Source organism: Callospermophilus lateralis, chromosome 3, assembly GCF_048772815.1.
Source record: "Callospermophilus lateralis isolate mCalLat2 chromosome 3, mCalLat2.hap1, whole genome shotgun sequence".
NCBI lineage: Eukaryota > Metazoa > Chordata > Mammalia > Rodentia > Sciuridae > Callospermophilus > Callospermophilus lateralis.
Genome location: NC_135307.1, coordinates 174,717,945 through 174,730,833, shown reverse-complemented (window position 1 = coordinate 174,730,833; position 12,889 = coordinate 174,717,945). Strand labels below are relative to the sequence as shown.

Here is a 12,889-nt window from a genome sequence, read left to right as displayed (position 1 = left end):
CTCTCTGAGCCTCAGTCTCCTCATCTGTGAAATGGGGACAGTCCTCGCCTGCTTCGTTACTATGAGGACATGGAACAGCTTCTGGGGCACTGGCTCCTCATGAGTAGAGCCATCCTCAAGTTGCCAAGATTTGGGGACACAAAGCTGAGATGGGAAGAGCTTGACCACTTGCTAGAGTGACCTTGAACCAGGGGGTCAACCACCCCAAGCGTCAACATCCTCATCCGTGAAGTGGGGAACACGGCGCTTGCCCTCCCCCACGTGGTTATGGAGACAAGAAAAGCCCTGAGCCAGGCTTCAGTGGGTGCTCAAGCCCCCCCACCAGGCTGCGGTCCCTGTCCTCCTGACCCCGTCACTGTCCTGTAGACCCCAGGCTGATCCCAGACCCCAGCACCCACCAAGGGAGCCACACGGGGACTTGCTATTAGAAAAGAGACCAGAGTGTCGCGTCTGAGGGTCTTTCTCCTGTTTATTGCCAGGCCCGGGCCTCTCCCGGTCACTCCTCCACCCAAAAGCAGCCTCTGGTGGTAGTGGCCGCCAGCTCCAATCAGAGGGCTCCTCCATGGGGGCAGGCGGGGGCCGCAGCTGGCGGGGGCGGGGGGGGGGGTCCTGAGCGTCAGTCCAGCTTCAGATCCAGCACGAGAGCATTCTGGCAGGAGAAAGGGGCCAGGTGGAGAGGGACCGGGGGAGCAAGGACAGGCCACCCGGCACAGGGGCGGGCGGAGCTGGGCCCCTGGGAGGAGATGGAAAGCCGAGCACTGATTAAGTGAAGGTCGCGGCAGACTTGCCCTGTGACCCTGGGGACGTCCCTTCTCCCCTCCTGGGCCTCAGTGTTTTCAACTGTCAAAGGGCAAAGCTCCCAGAGTGGAGGGATCGACGTGAGAAAAATGAACCTTCCAAGTTCAAAGCCTGACATGCCAAGAGGCTCGTAATTATTGAGCACCTCCTGTATACCCTCATGTGAAGCATCTCAGTGACTCCTAACAGCTCCGTGAGGTCCATGGCTGGATTTTCATCCCCATTTTAAACAGAAAAACAGGGGCAGAGGGAGGACAAGTGGTGTGGTGGCAGAGGAAGAGGGGGCAGCCTTCAAGGATCCTCCTGGGACCCGCTGGCGGGGAGTGGGGTGGGGTGGAGGGCCCAGGTTGTGAGGGGCGGGGACTTCGCACCGGTGGCCGCCCCTCCCCAGCCCCACCCCCTCCAGTTTGAGAAGGGCAGGCTTTGCTCGTCCTCCACTGGACTAAGTGTCGGTGGCCTGGCCGCGCCCCGCCCACCTCTGCTATGTCCAGCTCCGCCAGGTTGTAATCGATGGCCAGAAGATCCGGGAGCGGGAACCCCACTCGGAGCACATCTGAGAAGTACAGCAAGCGTCACTCGGGGCCTCGCTGCGGGGGACTAAGGAGAGGCCGCCTGGAGCCCAGTGCCGTGATCGATTTGCAATGTCCACCGGGGACAGTATTTGAGGCCCAGCTCAAGGTCTGGCCCATGATATGGGGGTCAAGGGTCAAAGACCAAACTGATGGGCCACGGTCCCCAGGCAGGTGACACTAAGACGACATTGGCCTCAGGATTCGGCAATGGCTCTCCACTCCCCTTTAGATTCCCCAGGTGGGTGGCTTCCCTTCCCGGTGCTTCTTGGCACCAGTGAAGTGGACGCCTGTTGGAGGCCTCACCATTGACCACGGGGACAAAGGCTTCCTGGAGATAATCGGTGACGTAGCCAGTCAGTTCCTCCTCCTGGGGAGAGACAGCGCACCGCCATCATTCATCCCCACCCGACCCCACCCAGTTCCAGAGCTCACTCCGGCCAGGCCTGGGGACCACGGCAATGGACCTTAGAGACTTTGAGCAGTTTGTCCAGCTCACGTCAAAGCTGGGCCTCGCTGGGTATAGTGGTGCGTGCCAGTAATCCCATCAGCTAAGGAGGCTGAGGCAGGAGGATCACGAGTTCAAAACCAGCCTCAGCAAACAGTGAGGCCCTCAGCAACTCAGTGCGACCCTGTCTCTAAATAAAATACAGAATAGGGCTGGGGATGGGGCTCAGTGGGCAAGTGTCCCTGGGTACAAAAAAACTCTGGGTCCTGCCCTGGCTCTGGGTGACCGTGGGCCTCTGCCCCTCTCTGCTTGGTGCCTGTTGGTGAGGTGTGGGCCTGGGTCCTGGAGCGGGAATTGGAAATTCGGGAGGCAGAACTGTGGGCCCTACTTCTGCTCCTACAGAACACAGCAACTCTGATCCGCCATTGGCGCCACCTCCCTGTGCCTCCCACGGGCTGTGGGAGCCCAGCGCACTGGGTGGGGGATGGGCCTCTGTGGTTCTCATCAGCTCCTGCCAGAGTCAGGGACTGTGCCAGGCCCTGGGGCCACAGAAACTAATAAAAACCGCCGCGGGCTGAGGAAAGCCAGCCCAGAGTGCCACTGGGCCATGTTTTGAAAGTCAGTCCAGGGAGATATCCAGGTTCTAGCTAGAAAATGGGAACTCAGAAAGGTTAAGGGACTGCCCCGAGGTCACACAGTGGATCAGGAGTCTCCCAGTGGCCTTGCTCTCTTGGCTCTAACTCTGTTCCGAGGCTTCTTCCCTGTGGTCCAGGACAGAACGGCTCGGCCCTGCCCTCAAACCAGACCAGGCCGAGGCTCTTGGGACACTTACGTTGAAGCTACCAATCGATGAGGACCCCCGGGCCAGGCTCAGCAATCTGTGGGGGAGGGGGCGGTCAGAGCCACAGGACCTGGCCCTGGAGAAGGGCCTCTGCTTGCACCTGTGAGGGACGTGACCCCCTCTCGACCATCCCTTCCGTGCCCGCAGCTGAGACCACCAGGGTCTCCCGGACCTCCTCCCGCTGTTCCTGCTCGTCCCTCGGACCCCAGCCACGTCTTTGGCTCCTGCCCCAGGCCAACTAGGTGAAGGGTCACAGCCAGAGGGTCAAGTTCACGTCCTTGCTGGACACAGGGTAGGAGCCCTCGCCCAGCACATCTCCCCTTAGGCACCGTGGAGGGTGGTCAGGTGGCTCTGCCTGTCCACTCTATCCCCTTCTTAGTCCAAGGCACTGAGGAGAGCAAGACCCAAAGCCCCAAGGGGGCCAGGCCAGGCCAGGCCAGGTGACCAGACCATTCCATCTTTCAGTCCCTGTGATTGGCCCGGAGTTGGTCAAGGGACCCACACTGGATCCAAGCCTTGGTGATCTTATTGGAACCATTCTCCTGTTGTTAGGGTCACTCTGCCACCCCAAGGGGAGAGGAGCCACAAAACGGATAGTCAGCTCAAGGGGGGGAGGGAGTCCGATTCTTGAGGACTTGTGTGTCTGGATCCCACCATGCCTGAAAGCACACCTGGCCCTAGAGTTTTCAGTTATATGAGCCAAAAGACTCCTTTTGGGGCTTGACGCAGTTGAAGTTGGAATTCTTTCAACTGAAAGAATCCCCAAATAGGATGAGTCACTCACTATTTAGACAAATACAAAAATCAATGGGTGACTGAACATAAATCTAGGAAGTCAATATACTCTCCTCGGAGTGTAAGAATGAATGTAACACATGTGGCCAGTGCCTCTCAAAGGCCCTGACTCTGGTGGCATTTGGGTGACATGGGCCAAAACCTATGAATAAAAAATGGGACATGGGCCCATGACCAGACCCTGTGACAGCCTAGTGGAAAAGTGGGGGGAGAAGGAGGTGAACTTGAGCAAGTCCTGGAGTGCCAAGCTAAGACGTAAGAAAAGACGGGGCAGGCAGTGGGAGCCATTGAGGGTTCTAGAGCAGGAGCAGTGACCAGAGCAGCCTGGCAGCGTGGGCTGCACTGGACGGACCATGGGGAGAACCTGGGGCAGGAAGCCAAGCAGCGCCAGCTTGGGCAGCAGGCCCCCACCTGTTCACAGAGGTGTTCATCTGCAGCCGGTTCCCCTGCACCGAGTACTGGATTTTCAGGTTGAAGTGCTGGCGTCAGGGGAGGAAGCAGAGAGGGGCGGTGGCCCCCGTTGGCGCCACCATCGCGAAGACAAAGCTGAATCTGGTTCTCTGCCCGCGAGGCCCCCGGCAACCGGACCCAGCAGCCTCCCCCACTCCCCAGGTTCCTTGTCTCTCCCTGTCCTGGGCCAGGACAGCACTTGCAGAAGTACCTGGCACCGTGGAGGGTCCCTGCACATGCCACGTCTCACCCCAGGCCTCCACCTCGGCTGTCACCTTGGCTTGGGGTGTCCCCCCTCCCCGTCCCCCGGTCAGCTGCTGCTCAACCTTCAAAACCCGGCTCAGCCATCACCTCCCTGTGGTTTCCCCAGACTGAACCTGGGTCTCTCTGGGCTCTCGTGTCCCCTTGGAGAACTGTCACTGCCCTTGTGGCTGCTACTGGAGGCCAAGGAGGGGCCCAGGGGCAGGAGTCCACACTGAGCCTCCTTGGCTGCTCTGTCCACTCCAAGGCGCAGTGGTGGAGCAGGAGTCAGACCCAGGTGGCAGTGTCAGACCCAGGTGGCAGGCCCCACAACCGAGGTGGACTAAGAATGCTTTGATCTCCTTCTGGGCTTTCAACTGAAATCCCACCCTCCAGCCTTGAACGTCCATGAGGCTGGGGACGCGTGGGGGACCGCCCACTCACTGTCTCCAGGAGGAACAGGGACACGGGGGGCTTGCCCCGCCGCCGGGCGGTGAAGATCTCCAGCGAGCCGTGGAAGTGCAGCAGGCTCTTGCCCGTCTTCATGGTGACCTTGGGGGGCTTGTTTACCCTGATCTGGGTCACTAAGGGCTTGGGCTTGGGATAGGCCTCGGCCACCTGCAGAACCGGGCCAGGCCTTAGACAGGTGGCTTCAGGAGCAAGCAGGGTCCCTCAGGGGAGGGGTGATTTCCACCTTGGACCCAGGACATAGGACAGGCAAAGGGCCGGCAGGTGTCTCAGGAAAGAGGAGCAAACACGCGGCTGGGGCTCTTCCTACGCGGGACCCAAACGCTGAGCTGTGTCCCCGCTGGGCCTGGAGGGCGCTTCACGGGAAGCGGAGGGTGGGAGGGCGCTGGAGAGCCCTGGGTGCCGGCAGGGTGCGGGGACAGGTCGGGAGGACTGACACTCACCTCAGGGATGAAGCCAGCCAGGGTCACCGTGGTTTGTGGGGGCAGCTCACCAATCTACAAAATGACAGTCGGAATTGGGGTCCCCAAGTCCCCGGACCACGCCTCCAGCTCAGCAGGTGCAGCCTCAGTCCACCTCCTGGCCCGGGGTCAGGGGTCAAGTCCACGTTGTTGGAGGGAGGAGCAGGAGGGAGATGGGAGGGGGCAGCCAAAGCCAGTGAAGGGCCAGCGGAGGTGGGTGTGGGTGGGAGGGGAGGGCGATGGACAGCTGGGGGGGAGGGGGAGGGGGGGTGAGTGGATGCTGGGGACCAGGACGGTGGGTGGGAAGCGGGAGGTGCGCTCAGGGGTGGAGGTGGCGGGCAGAACAAGGGTGGATTCCTGGGTCGAGGAGGAAGGTGGGTCTGGGCAGGGCAGGTTGGTGGGTGAGTGGATGAGGAGGGCGGCTCTGGACAGTCGGAAGTGGACAGAGATGTTGGGGGGAGGGGCGGGTGCCCAGAGTCACTGATTCCCTAGTGTGAGGCCCTGTTCTAGGTGTCTAGGTGTCCTGGAGTCGGTATGAAGGGACAGATGGACACCAATTGGACGGATAGGACCTAAGATGTGAATATGTGCTCACTGGTCAGCTGGGGGGTGGCCGGGTGGCTGGCCAGGACATGATTGGTGAATCAACGGCTGGTGGGTGGGCACTTCAAGGTCCGGGTGACTGTGGTGGGCCCAGGGGTGGGGGTAGGGGTGGGCTGATGGGAGTGAAAGGGCAGCCCTGGGTCCCCCAGAGGAGGTGTCCAGCTGCCCCAGGGCCACCTCAGGACGGACAACTCCGGGCAGAGGCCGGGGAGGCGGGCTCAGGGCTCACCGTCTGGTCCTGGATGTCCATGTTGAAGGACTTCTGCAGAAGGGCCAGCTCAGCTGTGAGGAGGGCGGCCGAGAGCAGCAGCTGCGATGACCCCTCGGCATAGCCCCCCGGGATCTCGAGGGGCCCCCCGTCCTCGGCCAGCTTGATGGTTTTGCCCTTCTGCTGTGTCACCTCGGGCTGTGGGGTGGCCAGGAAGGAGATACAGCCGTGAGAGCCCGTGGCCAGGGGGGCCCAAGCCAAGCCCCAGTCAGCAGGCCATGCAGCGTTCGAGCCAGGGTGGCCACAGAGACCGCCGTGGACAGCGGATGGGCTGAGGCCCAAGACTGAGAAGGGAGCCAGTCCCCAGGCCACTGGGCATCTCCCCCAGGGGGGCTTTGCAACCTCATCAGGCCTGACTGACCGGCTGGGGCCTCTCTCTCCAGAACACGATTCCTGCCACACCCTCAGGAGAAAGAAGAGGGGACCAACCCCCGGGACCCCAGGAGCCCACTGCAGGAAGACGAGATGGGGCGATGACCTCTAGGAGTCTTCTTCCTGGTCCTGGAAGATGCATCTCACCTTGTCACCTGGGGCCTGGAGGCCACCGACTCCTGTGAGACCCTAGCCAAGCCCTGCCCGTCCCCTTCTCTGTGTCCCCACCTGTGTGCCAGCCTAGGGACAACGCAAGCAGCCCCCACAGCCAGCTGGGGGCTCCACGGTCATGCTTAGAGCAGAGACGGAGAGGCCCCTGGTGACAGGGCCTCCGCCGACCCCTGCCCCGGGGAACAGGCCCCACCCCCAGGTCCAGTGAGCCGAGGCCACCCCCAGGCCCAGCACTCACGCTGAAGTCCACCTGGATGTGGCTGGCCATGGTGGCCGGTGTGGACATCAGGGCGTACTTGACAGTGCCCATCTGGCCCACGGGCATGGGGTCTGTGCAGAGGGGGTTCCACTCAGAGAGACGCCAGTCCCAGGGGCCCCCCAGAAAAGCTGGCACCGGCCAGCTGCTCCCGGAACCTGTCCCTCTGTGTGACCCCAGGCAGATTCTTAGCATCTCTGGGCCTCAGAGACCTCAGGGGCCTGGCCGGGAGCCCCTCCCCTCTGCAGGCACAGAGCCTTCACCCAGGGCCTGATCTCACAGCCGGTGGGCAGGACAGGGCTACCAGGGGCTTTACAGATGAGCAGAGCCAGGCCTTGTGGCTTTCCCAGGCCACACTGTTGGGGACAATCCAAGCCATTGAGATTTCCTTTCTCCCATACTGGGGAGCCCCCTGGGCCCCCAATTTGATGCAGGAAGCAGATCCCATTGGCCAAGAAGAGTCAGGTACACCACAGGGACACGAGGCTGTGGCCCGGCACAGCGTGGCTGCTGTCCCTAGCCGGGAGGGGTGGCTAGGGACACTCACCACTGAGTCTGGCCCACTTCTGGTTCACGTACACCAGGACTGCGTCAATGGCTGGACACAGCTGGAAGCAGAGAGGGCCCTGGGTGAGCAGGTCCCTGCAGGGGCCTCGCCGTCCAGCTCAGGGTTCTGTGGGGACCCCAGGCACCTGTCCAGTCCAAGGACGTGTGGGAAAACGGAACCCCCAGGTCACACGGAAGCCACTGCGAGAGTCTGGACTAGAACGCAGAGCCCCTGACCAGAGCCCGAAAAGTCAGCGAGGTGTCCACCCCAGGGCCTGGTCATCTGAGCAGGAGCAAGCCCCATGGCTTCCTCCGCCCGTGCTCAGAGTGGCCATCTCTAGCTGACCACGGCATTCCTCCCGCCAAGCCTGAGCCACCCAGCAAGGAAGGCTGAGGCCACTCGGGGTGCTCACCATGCCGGGGAGGACCTTGTGCAGGGTGCTGTCCAGGAACTTGTTGACCATCTTGGGCAGCATGCTGGACGTGAGCACCAGAGCATGGGCCAGTGGCAGGAGGTCAGGCACAGGACACGAAGGGACAAGGTTAAGGAGGCTTGGTGCTCAGGAAGCGGGATGCAGGGGACAGTAGCAGGGTGGACCGGCCTCCCCACCCCACTGCAGAGCCCCTCACTTGCTGGGCAGGTTGGTCTTCACGCTGACCAGGGTGATCTCACAGCCCTCGCTCTTGAACACAGGGAGGCCTGTCTCCTCCTCCTGCAGGAGCCGGTTGGTGGCTGTGATGTTCAGGACGATGATGATCTCCATGTTCCCTCCCATGAAACTGGAGGAGGGGGCAGGTGGCATCGTGGGCATCTCCCATCCAGGGCCACTTCCCTGTCCCCTCTTTGCCCACGATCTCAGCAGCTCTGAAAGGGAGGAGGGCAGGGAACCCCAGCCACGGGACAGGAAAGGCGATGGGACCCGTACCAGGGGCCCCCCTCTTCTCTGGTGAACTCCTACACATCCTTCAGAACCCGTTCATGTTCCCAGAGCCTCTCCCGGCCCCCTGGCTCCTGCTCAGCAGTTTCTTCTAGAGCATCATGCAGTGCCCGGTCGTGCTGAGCCTGATTCCCATCAAAGCAGCAACCAGTCTGCATCATCTCAGATCCCAGCACCCAGAGCACACAGTAGGCGCACAATAAGTGTGCATGTAAGAGTGAGACGGGGAGGCCACTCTCCTCCCCCTCCAGTCCCTGACAGACGCACCTCTTTCCAGTGATGGTCATGCCCGTGGACACACACTGGAAGATGCCCACTTCAGGGACGAAGTTCAGCGTGATGACAGGGAGCTGGACGTCCTTGACCTTCATGCTGGGAGAGAACAGGCATCCACAGCAGTGAGGCCTGAGCAGGCAAGACCAGGCCCTCGGCCCCTCCTCGCTTCGCAGGGAGGCTTTGGGTAGCCTTCTCTCCCGTGTCACAGGGATGAGCCTGCCCTGTGGGGACATCCCAAAATGTGAGCAAAATCTGAGTGTGAACCAATCGTACGTGGAAAGCACTCATCGTATGTGAGGGGGACGCAGGGCTGACCCTGTGTGACATCTGACTGCTCCCTCCCCTTCTGTGGGGAACAAAATAGGGAGGTTTGCTCAGATCAAGGCTTCTGATGGGTGGAAGGAAGCAGGACGGTCCCCAGGTGTGGCTGGCTGGCTGTCCCGTGCGCTGACGAAATGTTTAGTAGCACTCTGACCTCAACCCACTAGATTCTGGTAACACTCCCCCACTCGCCTGCAAGTTGTGACAACCAAAAATGTCTCCAGACATTGCCAAATGTCCCCTTGGAGGCACAGCCAGCCCTGGATGAGAATCACCAGTCGAGATCCAAAGTAACAAAGATGTGGTGCGAACCTCCCCCTGCCTATCCCGAGCTCTTGGCAGACATTACTAATGGATCACAGTCCTATTTCCTGCTAAGTCCCAGGACCCTCCCCAGTGCCTCGGGCCAGCAGCCCCGAGCCATCGATGACCGATTCTTCCTGTCATCAAATGAGAGCTGATGCCCGCCCGGCTCCACCGCTTAAGGACTGTTTCATTTCCTTAGAGTTGGATTTTTGGACCTTGCATCCTCCTCACAAGGACCCAGCCCATCACAGGGCAGGAATTGTCCCCAGTGGGTGGCTGAGGAGGCCCAGGTAGGGGCAGTGACGGCCCAAGGTCATGCAGCAGGACAGCGCAGGGTGGCCCTCCCCCCGGCCCCCACTTACTTGGTGATGCCCTTGATGGGCTTCACGCCCGGCCGCTTCTTGCCGGCCTCGGCTGCCATCTTCTCCAGGATGTGGCTCTCCTCCATGGCGCTCTGCACCTCTGGAGGGGACGTCCAGAGGGACACTCAGGGGCTCCCACTCCCTGCCCTGTGCCAATCCCTTGGGCATCTCAGGCCACTTACAGCCACCATGCCTTACCCCAGGCTGGACAGTGCCCCCTAAGCCCTGTCCTTCCCTAATGAGAAGAGACCCAGTCACCAGCACCAGTGACCAGAGCCAGAGGGAGGAGGGCAGGCAGAAACCACAGGAGGAAGGACAGGGCTGGGAGTTTCCCAGAGGAGGGGACAGATCAGTGGGTCCTGGGAGGAGGAGCAGACACGGCAACCAGGGAGCAGGAGGGAGGGGCAGCAGGACACGGGAGTGCAGGGTGGGGACAGTGGACAGGGGACACACGGGGAGTGCAGGGTGGGGACAGTGGGCAGAGGACAGGGGGGAGTGCAGGGTGGGGACAGTAGACAGGGGACGGGGGGGCGTGCAGGGTGGGGACCGTGGACAGGGGACACACGGGGAGTGCAGGGTGGGGACAGTGGGCAGAGGACACACGGGGAGTGCAGGGTGGGGACAGTGGGCAGAGGACAGGGGGGAGTGCAGGGTGGGGACAGTGGGCAGAGGACAGGGGGGGCGTGCAGGGTGGGGACAGTGGGCAGAGGAGGGGGGGGAGTGCAGGGTGGGGACAGTGGACAGGGGACACACAGGGAGTACAGGGTGGGGACAGTGGGCAGGGGACACACAGGGAGTACAGGGTGGGGACAATGGGCAGAGGACGGGGGGGCATGCAGGGTGGGGACAGTGGGCAGAGGACAGGGGGGAGTGCAGGGTGGGGACAGTGGGCAGAGGACACACGGGGAGTGCAGGGTGGGGACAGTGGGCAGAGGACAGGGGGTAGTGCAGGGTGGGGACAGTGGACAGGGGACACACGGGGAGTGCAGGGTGGGGACCGAGGACAGCGGCCCCGGGAGCACATGACCCGGAGGCCGGGGACACCGAGCTGTGTCACCTTTTCCTTGAGAACCGGGTGTTCTTGGCCATGGTCAGCTGCGTCTCTGGGAGCTTGCTAAAGTGCAGGTCCCAGCCTAGGGCCAAGCAATTCTGCTCCCCGGGAAAGGAGGACCCCACCCCCATGACACCCTGCCAGAAACACCTCCACAGGGCCACAGGCTAGTTCTCCGAGAAGGCCAGTCACCAGGCCGATGGACCTGCCTCTAGCCCTTTGTACTTGGACTAGACTCCTTTCACCTCGTGGTGGTGGATTGGGGGTGGAGGTGGAAAACGCATTTTACAAGATCTCTCCTGAGGGATTTTAAGGTCACATTCATTTGGTTACCCTGTTTTACGGTTCTTCACATTTACAGATGGGCAAACAGCAACACAGAGAGGCCAAGTGACTTGCCCGAGGTCACACAACGAGTTGTTTGGCAGAGCTGGGATTTGACCCATGTCTGTCACCCCCACAGCCCACATGTTGCCACCAACCCCTGCCATCAGGGCCAAGGAGGGACTCTGAGGGACTCTAAGGGACTGGGCTTCCCAGCTCTGCCTCTAACACGGAGAAGCTTGGGCAAGTCATTTCATTTCCTCTGGGCCTCAATTTCCCCTTCTGTGGGATGGGACAATAATAAGAACACATTGCTTGTGAGTTTGATTTGAGGATCTGCAAACATGAGCTGTCACCACCAACCACATGCCCCACAGCCCACTCCTGGCCCCTCACCCCAGCCCGCAGACTCACCATGGTTCAAGATGTCCATGCCCAACCGCAGCAGCGCGCCCGGGTCGGCTCGAGTGCCCGGCAGCAGGCCACAGAGTGCCAGGCACAGGATCTGCAGCATGGCTCCTCCTGGTGCGAGGGCCTGAATTGGGTGCAGGCCCCAGGGCCTTGGTGCCTGTGGGACATCCCAGGTCCCAGAGCAGGTGGGGCCCAGGAGCCTTGGGGCTGCAGCCTGCAGTGGCCCCACCTGGATCAGCCCGTAGAGGGGCTCCCGCCAGAACCTGGCTGGCAGCAGGCTCAGGCACGGGGATCCCCTGACGCACAGGTCCTGAGAGACCGGCTCCTGCCGTCAGCCGCCATCCCAACCCCAGCCGAGCCTGCGCTCCTCCACTGATGCACGTTGATCGCGTGCCCGCTGTGCCGGCAGATGGAGTGCAAAACCCTGGGGATTGAACCTAGGGCACTCTACCAAGGAGCTGCACCCCCATAGTCCTTAAAAAAATTTTTTGAGACAGAGTCTCTCTGAGTTCCTTAGGTCCTCGCTAAGTCATGATCCTTAGGGCCCCAAATTTGTGATCCTCCTGCCTCAGCCTCCCAAGTGGCTGGGATCAAGGGCGTGCACCACCACGCCCACTTCTGCCTCTCCCGAGGAGAGGGGAGGGAATGGGGAAGGGACATCGGCCCTGAAGGGCCCCCGAGGCTGAGATCTAACGGAAGAGCAGGAGCTGGACCATGAAGACCCAATAGTCAAGATCACTAAATGAGAGTGGAATCGATTCTCCTGTCCCACTGGACTTCAGATTCTATCTGGACTCAAAGCCATCTTGGCCCCTGGGAGAGCTGCATGTGTGACCAGGACAGGCACTCCCTGTGCTGCGCTCCAGGGCAGATCTCCAGGGCTGTGCGATTCTGGACCAGGTGGAGAGCTGGCCCCAGCTCACACACAGGGACACTGAGCACTACCCCAGGCCCCCTCCCCGGTCAGACGGTGCCCGGTGTCCTGGTCCCTTGGGGCGGGGTGAATAATAAGGGTTGGGGGGCAGCGGAGTCCTGCAGGAGTTCTGGGAGTCTCACCGGGTTCTGTCTCTTGGTGCCTTAGCCTGCGCTGTCCCCACCTTTTAGAGCCCTGCCCTGCACCCAGCTACCCTCCGTCCCCTGCTGCCCTTAGGGCCAGATTTCAGTCCTGGCACCTCCACTGGGAGGTCTCCCTTCAACCCCCGGCCTCAGAGGCCACGTTTGAGCCTGACCATGCGGGACCCCCCCCCCTTGCTGCCAGCCGCCCGTCTTTGCTGGCAGATCCTCTACCCAGGGTCCCTCTGTCCCTCCTCTGCCTGCCACTCGTCCTCAAGGTCCCCCACCCAGGTCACCCTGAGCCCGGCTTTTCACCCTCAGAGTCTGAGGAGGCCCCCGAGTCTGTGGCCTAAGTCACACATCCAAGGTCACCGTGTCCAGACCCAAGCCCTGGCCCTGCCACCCATCTGCTGGGTGCCCTCACTGGGCCTTGTGTCATCTGTGAAATGAGGGTGCTGGGTGAGGTACTCTGGGAGGGTCCCAGGTGGGGGACTGTCCTTACCTGGCCAAGCTCAGGGAGATCCTGCAGGCGACTGACCCCTGTCCCTGACCCTGAGGCGA

The 12,889-nt window shown here is 61.6% G+C and overlaps 1 protein-coding gene across 1 annotated transcript; it reads right to left on the bottom strand.

Moving 5' to 3' along the window:
* Positions 1 to 616: 616 nt before the first annotated feature.
* On the bottom strand, positions 617 to 11,378 carry Bpifb6 (BPI fold containing family B member 6). Its single transcript, XM_076849042.1, has 15 exons — positions 11,279 to 11,378; positions 9,490 to 9,589; positions 8,492 to 8,596; positions 7,917 to 8,066; positions 7,700 to 7,763; positions 7,288 to 7,348; positions 6,723 to 6,814; positions 5,903 to 6,079; positions 5,053 to 5,106; positions 4,586 to 4,759; positions 3,863 to 3,930; positions 2,648 to 2,693; positions 1,674 to 1,737; positions 1,275 to 1,351; positions 617 to 649 (listed from the first exon to the last, which is right to left on the bottom strand). Exons 1-15 carry the CDS (start codon positions 11,376 to 11,378, stop codon positions 617 to 619), a joined length of 1,365 nt encoding a protein of 454 aa, XP_076705157.1.
* Positions 11,379 to 12,889: the final 1,511 nt, after the last annotated feature.

Coding starts and splice junctions, on each gene's coding strand:
- Bpifb6 (XM_076849042.1), bottom strand. CDS start 11,378: ATGCTGCAGATCCTGTGCCTGGCACTCTGTGGCCTGCTGCCGGGCACT. Junction 6,815..7,287: donor GAAGTGGGCCAGACTCAGTG/GTGAGTGTCCCT, acceptor CCCTCTGCACAG/ACCCCATGCCCGTGGGCCAG. Junction 5,107..5,902: donor TGGACATCCAGGACCAGACG/GTGAGCCCTGAG, acceptor GTCATTTTGTAG/ATTGGTGAGCTGCCCCCACA.